The sequence below is a fragment of the Psammomys obesus genome, unplaced genomic scaffold (genome assembly GCF_907164565.1).
Source record: "Psammomys obesus unplaced genomic scaffold, mPsaObe1.curated_primary_1811, whole genome shotgun sequence".
Classification (NCBI taxonomy): domain Eukaryota; kingdom Metazoa; phylum Chordata; class Mammalia; order Rodentia; family Muridae; genus Psammomys; species Psammomys obesus.
The window spans coordinates 7,577,481-7,590,112 of record NW_026596234.1 but is presented as its reverse complement, the minus strand read 5'-3'; the positions used below and the strand labels follow the sequence as shown (position 1 = coordinate 7,590,112).

The window sequence follows — 12,632 nt, the reverse complement described above, 5'->3', positions numbered from 1 at the left end:
GCCTGCTGGATTCTGTATCTCTTAGGGTCTCTCTTTTCCTGCCACCATTGGGATTTGCCTCATTTGTAGAAAAGTTAGGGGCTGTCCCGTGATTGGCACACCACACTCTATAGTGTTTGTGCTTTTCGGTTTAATTTTTGTTTTTTACCAACCAAATAAACTGCATTCAATCTTGCGATTGAAAAATCATCTCCCCCCATCTAGTGTGTCGTTTTCTAGTCTGATTTGATCATCCTTAGTTCCATACCTGTTTTTCTCATCTATAGTTTCTGTTACTGGGCCACTCATTTCCAGCTTCTTCTGTATGGACTCATTCTCTTTCCCTGTGACACTGTAACTGGTTGGTTTACAACTGAAGTGTTGAGTAGATGTCATTCAAAAACACTTCTGTTTTATAGTTACCCTGGGAAGGACTGATTAATAGTGCGAGCTCTTCTAAAACAGCCCTCCAAATGACTCCACCATTTTCCTCGTTGGGTGAAAGACAGTTAAAACATCATTTTTCATAGAACGGAAACACAGAGATACAGCAGATAGTTCACAAGATAGGAAAGAATTCTTCCCATCAGGATCTCTGCTTTCTAGCTGTCCCAATTTAGTCTCAACTCTATGACACATTCTTGGGTGATTTCTCTTCTTTGACTGACTAATACCCATCAAGCCAGGATGACTAAAATGAGATTTCCCACAGAGAAAGGAAGTTCTGTATGATGGTAGAGATGAGAGGAATTTGATGTCACCAGATCTAACGACCTGTGAAATAGATGACTCTTTCTCTGTGACTCTCACTGGAGGTCGCCCAGCTCATTAGCTCCGACTGGGGTCACCTCTGATGACCAAGAATGTTCTAACTTTTGAGTAAAGGAAGAGAAAGATTAGATCTACCTTAGAGATCAAGAGGCAACTTCATGCTTATGACATCAGCCCTACATTGGCCCTTCGGAATACTCATCCTTCTGTCCTTGCAGTCCTGGCCCTATGCTGGCCAGCTATGGGATGGTGGGCACGTTCACCTCTTCTCAGCTACAGGTTCTGTAAAACCTAAGTGCTAAAACCACGATCAATCACTCTTCCCTTAGCAAGGCCCAGAAGGATGATGTTCAGAGGGTATCTATCAGCTGTAATAAACTTAAGTTTGCTTGAGGAAGGCCGCAGAAGCAGGAGGAGGTGGGTCAGACCCTTCACACTCCCTCCCTCCTTAGTGTTCTAGGAATAGTTACAGGCGTCCACGATGTTTTCCAGGGGCAGCTACATTGTCAGGTTATGGAGGTTACGTGGGAGCTGGGAAATTGCACAAAGGAGCCGCACCTTAGCGGGCGCAGGGGAGCATACAAAGGAGAGAGCACCGCCTGATACAAGCTTGGCACTTTGATAAAGTCCTAAGATTTATTGGTCATCGATCAGTCTACACAGAGCTGGGGTTTGAGAACAGAGCAGACAGGCCAAGAATCAGTTCCGGGAAACTTGGAGTCCTAATGGGAAGACAGGCTCAAACACTGAAAAAGGGACAATAGATACAAGCCTAAATCCTGACAGCAGGGAGTCCTCATGGAAGAGGTGAGCATAAGCCTCTTATGCTTATAGAGCTGGCTTTCTCTGTGCGTGTAGAGGTCACAGGTAAACCACCCAGCTCAGTGTCCCTGGACACAGACACACCCGTAATTAGCTCCTCTGAGGAAAAGATGGGGATGAAGGGATGGTTAGGGTACACACAGCCGGTAAAAAGGAGTCCTGTGTCCTTCTCTCTAAAAGACAGGTAGGAACTGGGAGCTTCGCCTTGGCTGTTGGCTGCTGTGCGCAGGGATTGGCGGAGCGCGCCCCTGGGGAGAGGAGGTGGGACCAGAGCAGCTGGGGGCCAGGTGGGCGGAGGCCGAGGAGGAGGGGGACCCTGTGCTCCTCCTTCTGGGCCATCTCTGCTTCCTCCGTTCTCTCTCTCTTCTCCTTTCTGGTCCTTCTCCTCCTCCTTGGGGGCCGGATCGGCTCCTCCTCCTGGCAGGCTGCCGCCCAGTCAGCTGACACCGCGCTCCAGTCTCGCCTCTCCGCTGCTCTCCCCCAAAGTGGCTGCTGGGCGCCGGCGGGCCGCCCACTTTCAGGCTTTGGGGAGACAGGGAGAGCGATGTGCGCCTTCTGACGCCTGGTTTCACTGCATCGCCTTGTCAACTTTCACTCCCTCCGTCTCTGTCCTGACCCTCCCCACATCCCTCCTGGAAGCCACTCAGAGTGCTGTGCGCACGCTGGGGGCAGCAGGGTCGCTGTCTGTCTGGGATGGCTTCCAATTTTAATGACATAGTGAAGCAGGGGTACGTGAGGATCCGGAGCAGACGCCTAGGGGTACGTATCATTGTTTCCGTGCTCCTTGTTCGCGACTTCAGGGTCTGTGTCTGCTGCCAGCATCCGAGCTCCTGGCGCTGGGGACTTGCACGGTGGCTCTGGCAGCCCATGTCCCAGGCTACCGCGGCTGCGGCGCTAGCGCCAGTGTCTGGGTATGTCATGGAGCTATCTTTATCTCTCGGATGGCTTGACTTTCTAACGGTGGCCACCGGAGCCCATTGACTCGGAATAAATATTTCCCGGTAGCCATGGGTGCTGAAGCTGGAAAGCCCGGCATGATGCTGAGCCTGCCGGATGTCCCCGGCCAGCATGCCACTCGCGCCAACTTAACTTTTCCAGGGGATGGATGCAGGCCAGGACACAGGGCATATCCTCCGAGGGGGGGGATCAAGGTCAGTGCCTATCTGGCCCCGGGGACTCAGTTCTGCAGCTCAGGTGTTAGCAGAGGTGGAGAGAGCCGACGTTGGGTAAGGCCGACTCCCTAGCAGAAGCTCAGATCTGAATTCCCCTACTCCTGAGCCTGGGCAACGGGTTAATGTTTTTTTGGAATCCACCTTCCGATTCCTACTGGACGATCATTTCGTGTGGAGCATGGTGCCTGCGTAGAGCTCCTGGGAAACGAAAAAGAATGAATGAATCCTGGTGGCTCCCTTAAGACTGCTTTTCTTTTCTCTTGTTGGGGGCACTTTAGGACAGAACCATCTTGCGTCTCTTTGGGTTTTTAAGTGATGGTACAGTCTTGGGGGAGGGGAGGATATTGGAATATGTATACATATATTTACATACTTACATACATACATACACGCATACATACATACATACACATATACATGTGTATATGTGTGTGTATGTATGTGTCCGTATATGTGTGTGTGTGTGTGTGTGTGCTTGCTCGTGCTTTTCAAGCTACCTCATTTCTTCTTGCCATGTGTCAGAGACCGTGGCTGTTTTTGTTGCTTTGCGTTTGCCCGAGGCTGGGGGATGAGGCAGGGCTGAGAAGTAAGTTTACTTAGGAAGGAAAACTACTGTGATGAGAATGTCATTGGCCCCGCTAGGGTGAGTGATACGTTGAGTAGCTTTCTCCACAAACTACCATTCTTTTATTTGGTCTCTGGATTTTTTTTTTAATGTGCCTTTAATTTGACTGAGAATAAAAGAAATTTCTCAGTAGTAACCATGGCTAGAGAAGAAAATGTCTGCTGGGGAGAAACAGTCTGGACTGTTATAAAACTCTTCGCTGGTTCCTTTGGCCTATTTATTTTCCTTCCTTCCTTCCTTCCTTCCTTCCTTCCTTCCTTCCTTCCTTCTTTCTTTCTTTCTTTCTTTCTTTCTTTTTTTCTTTCTTTCTTCCCTCCTTGCTGTTTACTATGTTTGAACAGTGAAGTTCTCTCCTCTGAGATGATTGCACACACAGTGTTAAGGAGAACAGTACCAAAACCAACCAATCTTACTGGATTTGCTACAGTTAATTGATTCTCCCCGGGGTTCTCAACCAAGTCACTTCATGTGAGGTGGAAGAAATCATGAGAGCCTCACACTTTTGATTATCTTGTGGGCTGCCAAGTGTTATAGTTTTAAAGAGAGTGGTAGAAAGCCACGTTCAAATATTGCATTTACTCCATCACGTCAATGGAAGGGATAAGGGCTAGACATTCATTCCCTGCTAGAGAGCATTCCAACAGGAAGAGGACATGCATTATTAATGCACAGAATATGAATTATTCATGAGGATCAGAGTTGATGCCAAATTCTGACAAGGGTGACTTATAGGAAAAACTGGTTAATATCACTTTCAAGTTTTTTTTTCTATATTATTATAATTGACATAATATGGTCTTGTGGGCATGCCAACAGATTTTGGATAGCTAGTCGAGGCAAAGGGAGAAGAAATGGAGTCTAGTTCGCGTTTGTTTCATATTTACAGTATTTTAGATGGCCCAGTTTCTCAAGATATAATCATTTTGACTGTGTTTACATAAATATACAAAAGAATATTCATTGAACTGTGGTTGTCATGCACAGATAGAAAAGTTAGTCTACAACCATATAAGACAGGCCTTATTTGGTAACCTTGGTTCTACCAGTAGATCAGCCTGTTAAGCCGCTCTTGTGTTATGACTTATAAAGAAGGCCAATTACTTTGTCACCAGGACTGACATTTTAGGAGGTGACCCTTGCAAATGTAGAGGCTCCTTGGTGGAAGCGACAATAAGGACCTGGTGTCCAAAGTCAGGAGTGTTGGTGGTGTTAAGATGGGCTGTGTACAGCCAGGAACAGTACTCAACGTATGCATTCTGGACACTGTGTCAATCCCGGAGAGCTAAGGAAGTGGCTGTGGCAGGCAGAGGCTATATGGTGACACCCCCAGTGACCACACAGTGTGGAGGATGACCTTGCAATTGGCAACTAATATGACAATGGCTTTACTAATGGAATCCAGACAAGCGACTGTGGAGGAGAGTCATGTCTGGGAGCGTTTATAATTAAACAAGTAAACTGCATTTCATGGCGAGCAGCTGTTGCGTCAAAGAATGTCCCCAGGTTTGGGAAAAGATAAGATAGGAATGAATTCTGCTTGTTTGACTCATTAGGCCGACGACCTTTGACCTTCCTTGGCTTCAGTTTTCCAATGTCTATACAGCGTGTGCTTTTAAAGATGCTCTTGTGGCATCAAATAAGATAATATCGGTGCACATGCAGACAGCGCCCATAGATAGTATTGATTCTTATTGCAGTTTTATCTCTAATGTGACCAAAGAAGAATGGCGATGCTTCTGAGGGCTGTGATTTCCTTACCTTGTGTGAACATGCCCAAAGGCAGATTTTTATCATCATTACTGTTTAAGTTTACTTTAATGAACACATCAAAACATGAAAGTTGTCCATATTTCTGGTACCATGTGCTTTGATGTGTTGTGTGTGTGGTTTACATGTTTAACCCAGAGCCAGTGTCTTTGTCCTCACTCACTCAGTGAAATCATGTTTCTTTCTTTCTTTCTTTTTTTTTTTTTTTGAGGCAGAAATAGTTCTCTTAACTCTAGTTTTTTCTCTCCTTTGGGTGAGTTTGTTGGCAAAAGGTATGTATATAAATCTTTAATATGGTTTGTAAATAAGACAGAACTTTGTGATTAGGCGATTTGTCAGTAGCGGGTGTAAACCGATTCTTTGCTTTGAGCGTCAGAAAGCCAGATGAAACCAACTAATTTAACTCAGCCATCTCTGTGTGGTCGTGTCTGCACTCCCTAGAGCTACCCACACTGGCTCCTCCAGGGCTCGGGCTATGCCCTGGGTACAATATTTGTTCAGGAATGTTGATGTTTCTATTTGGGGAGCTGATGGGGAGGAGGGGCCCAGCTATCTATAATTATCTAATTCTCCAAAGACACTCTAGATTTCTTAGATGAGTGGGATAGGCGGTGTCTGCGTCATTAACCCACTAAGCGTGTTATTTAGATGGATTACACTTGGATCTTCATTTGGTTTCTTTCTTTGCAACGGAGAGAATTTTCTATCTATAATTATCCTGGCTGATCCACAATGTAATTCTCAGGGCTTAAATTTAGACCTATTTTCTTTATGTGCACATAGTTCCTCAATGACTTAGTGTTTAAATAACCTTCTTTGCTCTAATCTAACAACTTATCAGCCTGGACTACTTGAGCTCCTTGCTGACCAGTTCTCTGTCCACCTCCCCAACCAAAAGCCTATGGGGTCTCAAGCTTCATGCATGTGCAGCCTTGATTCTTGCTTCTCCTAGCATTATCTTCATCTAAGCCATCAGACAGCATTTTGGTTGTCCTGGCAGAATCAATCCTAAGCCAGAAACCAAGCAAAACTGACACCATTATCTCCCCTTCCTTGTCTCACACCACTCCAGCCAATCCAAGGAGAGGCTTTGTGAGCTCAGTCTTTGAGATGGATCTAGAATCCGTCTCCTGTCATCTAATCAGCTATTGGTACCACTGTGGTCGAAGCCCTGTTCTTTCTTCCTTGTAGTATTTAGGGTAACTGCCTAGTGTGTCCCCCACCCCATTCTTATTCAACACCCAGTCCCCTGCAGCTGAGACCTCCATTGATTTGTCTGTGTTTGTTTCTGCTCCTCCCTCCCTCCCTCCCTCCCTTCTCAGGTGTTCTTTAGTCCCTTCCTCCCCTTTGTTCAGCTCCTACCTACTCAGTGAGCACTTTCCAAACATTCTTGCTTTTGTCTCCCTGCTTCTGATTCCCTAGACTTTTTTTTCCTTACCATCCTGCACGTTTTAGTCTGTCTACCTATTTGTTTATTACTTGTACCCCCGCCCCCACTAGGGAACACAGGATGAACATGGGATTTCTCTTGCCTCTCACAACAGCTGTGCACAGAGTAAACACCCAGTAAAGACTTGTAGAGTGACTGGATGGGGAAGGTTTGGACCACCACTGCCTCTCATATAAGGGAGCGTTAAAAATCTCAGCACGATGACTATGACTTGGTGTGAGCTTTACAGTATTTACCAGCCTGATGATTCTGTAAGAACAGAGACTCTTGATATCCACAAAATACATGATCATCACAAGGGGCTCAGCACAATGCTTAGCACAGATAAATCCAATTAATATTTACTACCGCTCTGTTCTCAGTCTTACAGTTACTGTGGGAAGAGATGGCTGTGCCTGGTTGGTTATTTTCTTAGCCTTTACTCTACCAACTCTTATCTTCAAAGCAATTGCTGTTTAGTTAGAAAAACACATTGAATGCCCAAGGGATAATTTATGTGAAAGCACAAATACCACTGGCCACGGGTGCTAGGGATTGAGGCAGTGTTCGACTTTATAAGGTTTTCCATGTTATTTGCATAAACGTCCGTAATGCCTCCTGAAATGCCAGCTAGAATGAACGTGCTGGCCCAGGAGGGTCCCCTCTTAATTTAGGTGTCTTGAAAAGCAGATGGAGAATGAACAGATTTTAGGGAGCAATATTTCCTCATCCCTTCATTTCCTTGTTTCACTTGGCCCAATGTCCCAGAGAGGATTTCATATTTCATTTAAGGCTTTTAGCTTTTGATTCATTTGTTACAGAGCCCAGATATATTTGATGCTTTTCTCAGCACTGTGACCAAATCCAGTTCAGAAGCAGCTTAAGGGTGGTGGGGGTGGGGTGGGGCAGGGGGTTTTATTTTGGCTCACTGCTCAGTGGCTACAGTCCCCTGTGGAAAGGAAGGCATGGTAGCTGGGGTCTAGCAGCCTGTAGTAGCAGGAACTGACAGAGGGGAGGCTTGAGGGGGTGAGGCACTCAGTCAGAAAGTAGGCATGGCCCATAGCCATCAGAGCTTACCCCGAGTGGCACCCCACTGTTTCCACCACCTCTCCAGATGATGCTCCAAGCTGGGGCTCATGTTTTTACAGATGAGCCTGAAGGGGAGGTTTCCTATTCAAAGTATAATACTTGAAAAACAAGGATCATCATATGAAAGTCATATAAATAGACTAGGGCCATGTTACCCCTTTCTGATACAGGCTGAGGCAGCTTCCCACACAGATGCAACTATCCAGGAAGGTATGTGAAGTACTGTGTACCATCCTTCCAGGACAGAGGAGCTTTGGGTGAAGTTTGCCAGTGGTGAAATGAATGTCCGGGTAGACCCTTTGCATGCAGTGTGGTAAAATCCTTCAGACTTCTGGCTCCATCTCACAGCTCCACTGACATGATTTCCACATCAAGAATAACTTTCCAGCTCACACGATGGTCCTCCTGGAAGATATGATTAATTGTGCATGTATTCAGCTTTTAATTATCATCACCCAAATTGATTTAGCAATGAACGGCCAATTTAATGGCTTTGTATGAAGACATAAACCAAATTACTGATACGATGATATCCCAACATCTGTCAGTGTGGTTTTCAAATTATATGCATTAGGTGACTAGAAATATTTATTTTTAAGCAGCCTTGCCATTTTTGGTGAGGAATCACTCACCTTTGGTCCTTCAAAAAAATTTTGTTTTCCATTTGAGATGCCTCTGTGATCATTACTTTATCATATGTCAAATGTCTACCGTGCTTGTGTTGCGCTCCATGCAAACCACTTCAACAGGTCACCTCAGTCATTGTCCTTACTAAACTGACAGTCTGCCCTCAAAACCTGTGCTGCTGACTGGTCGCTTATAGGTTCACAGCAGTCAAAGGTCAGCTGAATGAACAAGTCAGCTTTGGATGGGGAAGGATAGCTGGACATGACCCCCTTTCTCCACGTCTGTGGAATGTGGGAGGCCAAGCTTCAGTTCCCTCTTACTCGAGAATTTTGGTTCCAGCTGGATGGAGATCAAGCCTTCGGAGGAGAGTGTGAGCTAGGAGAAGATGACGTTGCCTCTCTCCTCCGCCCCCATTCCTGTGAGATTCAAAATGAAGTTGTGAAGTTTGAAATGCCACGAGACGTACATGAGGGCAGGAATTAAAATAGCGTCTTTCTAACATGCAGCCGGGTGGTGTTGGGATGAGGACTTGGAAGCTGATTTTGGGAGCATCTGTGGGCCCCTCCCACTTTACTAGAGCTCTGAGCCTCTGGGGAGGTATGTGTTGTGCTCTGGCATGGGGTTCTCAGCCAGCCCCAGGGGACAGGATTTGGCAGAATTCTTTGTGGTGGCATGGTACACCTGTGAACCTGTCTTAGGCTGAGCCCAGACCTCGTCCAAGAGAATCATGATCTCATCTGTTTTCATTGGAAACTTTAACTTTTATGTAATTGTTGGCTCACATGAAGTTGTAAAGAATCAAGGTGGAGGGCAGGGGAGATGATGCATTTGGTGAAGAACCTTGTTTGCAAGAGTGAGAACCTAAATTCAAATCCCCAGAACCCACACGAAAAAGCAGGGCACCCCAGAGCTGGGAGGGGCAGGTAGGAGGAATCTTGGAAGCTCACTATATGATGAAGGCCCAGGCCAATGGCAGAGTCCTTCAGACATCCCTCACTTTCCCACACTCATTAACTCTTGACACTACTAACTTGTTGTTTAGTTCTATGGCTCTGTCACTTCCAGAAGGTTCTGTGAATGAAACCTTGTGGAATCCTTGGGGATGGGTCTGGTTTTACTCACAGTCATTCTCTGGGGCAACAGCCAGGCTTCCTTGGGTGCTGTGGGTGCTGCGTGTGCTCCACGATATGGATGGGTCAGAGGCCCTTTAAACCTTTCACTTGTTAAAGGCTGTCTTGATCCTGTCCGGATTGGGCTGTTCTAGAGGGGGTTAATGCGACATTTGTGTGCAGGATTTTGTGTGAATGTAAGTTTTCATAAGCGTGTTCCGATACTTGGGAGTACATGTCTGGGCTGAGTGGTAGTTGCAGACTTAATACCATGAAACTTTCTTAAGCAGGGTTCTTTAGAGTAGAATAAACTAGAAAGCGTGTATATGTGTTTATACACATACATGTATATATGGTGTGTGTGTGTATGTGTGTGTGTGTGTGTGTGTGTGTGTGTGTGTGTGTGTACTTAGAGTCACTTAGATGGCTTACTTCTTAGGGGCTATGATTCCAACAATGGAATGTCTGTGTGCTGAGGACACAGAGACCTGATAGCTTGCTCAGTACACAGTGCTGGATGGCTCAGCAACCCCAGACCTATGTTGGGGGTCTAGAGGTCCCTGGAGAGACACTGGTGTTCAATCCAAGTTGGAGGGGCAGAGAAGCAGGAGTCGGCTGACAGCAGTGAGAGGCAGCGGCACTAGCTACAGCCCCATGTGTTGGGGAAGAACAATGCAGACAGATGGCAAAATGGCCTTACCCTCGGCTCTCTAGTTGGAAGGTGCTTGCTTCCTTTAGCCAGTCAGACCTCTCTGGAAATGCCATCCCCCACATGCACACACACACACACACACACACACACACACACACACACACGCACTCAAATACACACATGTACATGCACACAGACACAGGCGCGTTTTCTAGGCTAGTCTAGCTCCTCTCAAGTTGACAAGCATCAAGCATAAAGCAATCTCGCTATTTTTATATTCATACCAATAGAGTGTGAATGACCCAGTTTCTCTGCATCTCCTTCAGGAGTTGAGGCTACCTTAGTTTACTTCTGGCCTTCTTTGGGTGTATGGCTTACTTGCGGTTTTCATGTGCATTTCCCTGAGGGGGAGTACTCTTGACTGTCTTGTTATGTTTTTCTTTGCCATTTGTGTACACACGTAAGTAATATGCCTGGGTTGTCTTTTCACCATTAGGTTTATTCATGATACACATGTCTTTTGAGATATGTGGTTTCCAGATAGCTTCTCACAGTCTATAATGCCCCCCCTTTCAGTATGGATAACCTTGCAATTCTTAGAAGTGTGTGTGTGCTGTGTTGTGTTGTGTGTGTGAGCATATGGAGGTAGGAGCAAACTTGGAGGGTCAGTTCTTTCCTTCCATCCTGTAGATCCCAGGATAGATCTCAGGTCATCAGGCTTGACAGAAAATGCCTTTATGCAGTGAACCACCTGGCCAGTGCATACTATGGCCTTTCATAGGGCAAGTTTGGTTTGACGTTTCAGTGAAACACAGGGCAAGGTTCATTTTTGGGTATGGATGTCCAGTTTCTCTAGGACCATCTGCTGAAATTGTTGTCTTCTCCACTGGGTCCATTTCTGAGTAGTCTCTTCTAGCTATTGTTCTGTGGACATGCAAATGTGTTGTGGGGTGTATTTGCATGTCTTAATGGCAGGCTTACAGTATGGTAAAAAGCTCAAAAATAATTAGCTACATTAATCTATTTATCTTTCAGTATAAATTTTAAAATAATCTCTGTAAGAAGAAGGCTTACTGGGAACAGTGCCTTTTTCTTATGTATCTTCATAACTGAGTGCTAGTTTTTTCATGATGGTGATGGAGTATGTTGGTTCTCAGATTCTTATTTTGAATCTCAACTTGGCCAGTTACTGACTCAGGAACAAATCACCTAATTTCCCTTTGTTTTAGCCTCTTCAGATAAAAAAAAATAAGCACAAAAATGTACTTCTCACCAAAGAATGGTCTATCTGTCTTACTCAGGACCTAGCTCATAGTAGGTACTCAAGGAATACTCATTGGTTTTTATTTATCCACCTGCTTACTTATTCATTTATTTATATTACGTGTGTGGTTATTTTGCTTGTATGGATGTCTGTATATCATGATGTGTGCAAAATAGTACAGAAATCTTGGGATTTTTCTCCAAAATAGCCGTGACCTGTGTCCAAAGCCAAACAAGAGCTGAGAGCTCTTAGTTTATTGTTTAGTTTGAATCCATAAAGCGACCTTATGTGACCGTAAAGAAGAGATGGAGCCTGAGAAATAGAAAATAAAAAGTAAGAAGATAAAGGAAAGAAGATGAGAAAAGTGGGGGAGTAGGACTGTGTTCCTTTTACAGGGAAGAGTGGATGACTCTCCCACGGCTATGTTATGTTTAAGTAGCTAATACTTTCCACTACATGTAAATAGTACAAATACAAGAACAGGAGCCCCACCCCACCCCACCCACACACACTATCTGAATCACCTTCCAGGATAGCTGGACTCAGCAGAAGCTTGCAAACTTGTACAGAGATTTTTGCTCATAGATAAGCATCAAAGTGTGTTCTTATAGCTTGGTCTACATATAGAATATGCTCCTATCACTCCTATTTATTGTTTATATTAGTCCCTCCTCCTCCTCCATTTAACTTATATTGGAGCAAGTTTTGAAAACTTATGGGTGTCAATATTTATTCGTTTAGTTATGTTACAATTTCTTATTTATTTATTTTTTTGGTGTGTGTGTGTGTGTGTGTGTGTGTGTATACACACGCATGGTTGTGCACCTGCCATGCCATGCCTGTGACAGGGGATGGTCAGAAGGCAACTCTGTGCCAACAGTTCTTTCCTTCCACTGCCCATGGGCTCCACAAATTGAATTCAGTTCTCTAAGCTCATGCTGCAAGTGCCTTTCCCCAATGAGCCTTTTTTCTCAGGGCCCTCTGCCACACTTCTTCAAGCAGTCAGCTACTTTCTCTTTTCCCTGCTTAAACCATGAAGGGTGGCACGATGGGCACGATGAGATGAATGGTGAACAGCAAGCTGCCCCTACAAAGCCAAGCACATTTACAAATTGTATGAACAGAACTCAAGTTCCTCCAGGAACTCTGTGCCTGTGAATGACCATCAGTCCTCATTGATGTGAAGCTGTGGCTCAGAGTGGGCTTCTCCCCCCAACAAATACACACATGCACACACACCACACATATAATACACATAGCACATCCAACACATACCACATACACACACACACACACACACACACACACACACACACACACACACAC

The 12,632-nt window shown here is 45.3% G+C and overlaps 1 protein-coding gene across 1 annotated transcript in view; it reads left to right on the top strand.

Moving 5' to 3' along the window:
* The first annotated feature begins 2,068 nt into the window (after window positions 1-2,068).
* Window positions 2,069-12,632, top strand: part of Dok5 (docking protein 5) — a 144,869-nt gene continuing 134,305 nt past the window's right edge. The window contains exon 1 of the mRNA XM_055596145.1: window positions 2,069-2,331. Within this exon, the coding sequence (XP_055452120.1) occupies window positions 2,266-2,331 (66 nt within the window). The 5' untranslated portion in view covers window positions 2,069-2,265. The remainder of the gene's footprint in view (window positions 2,332-12,632) is intronic.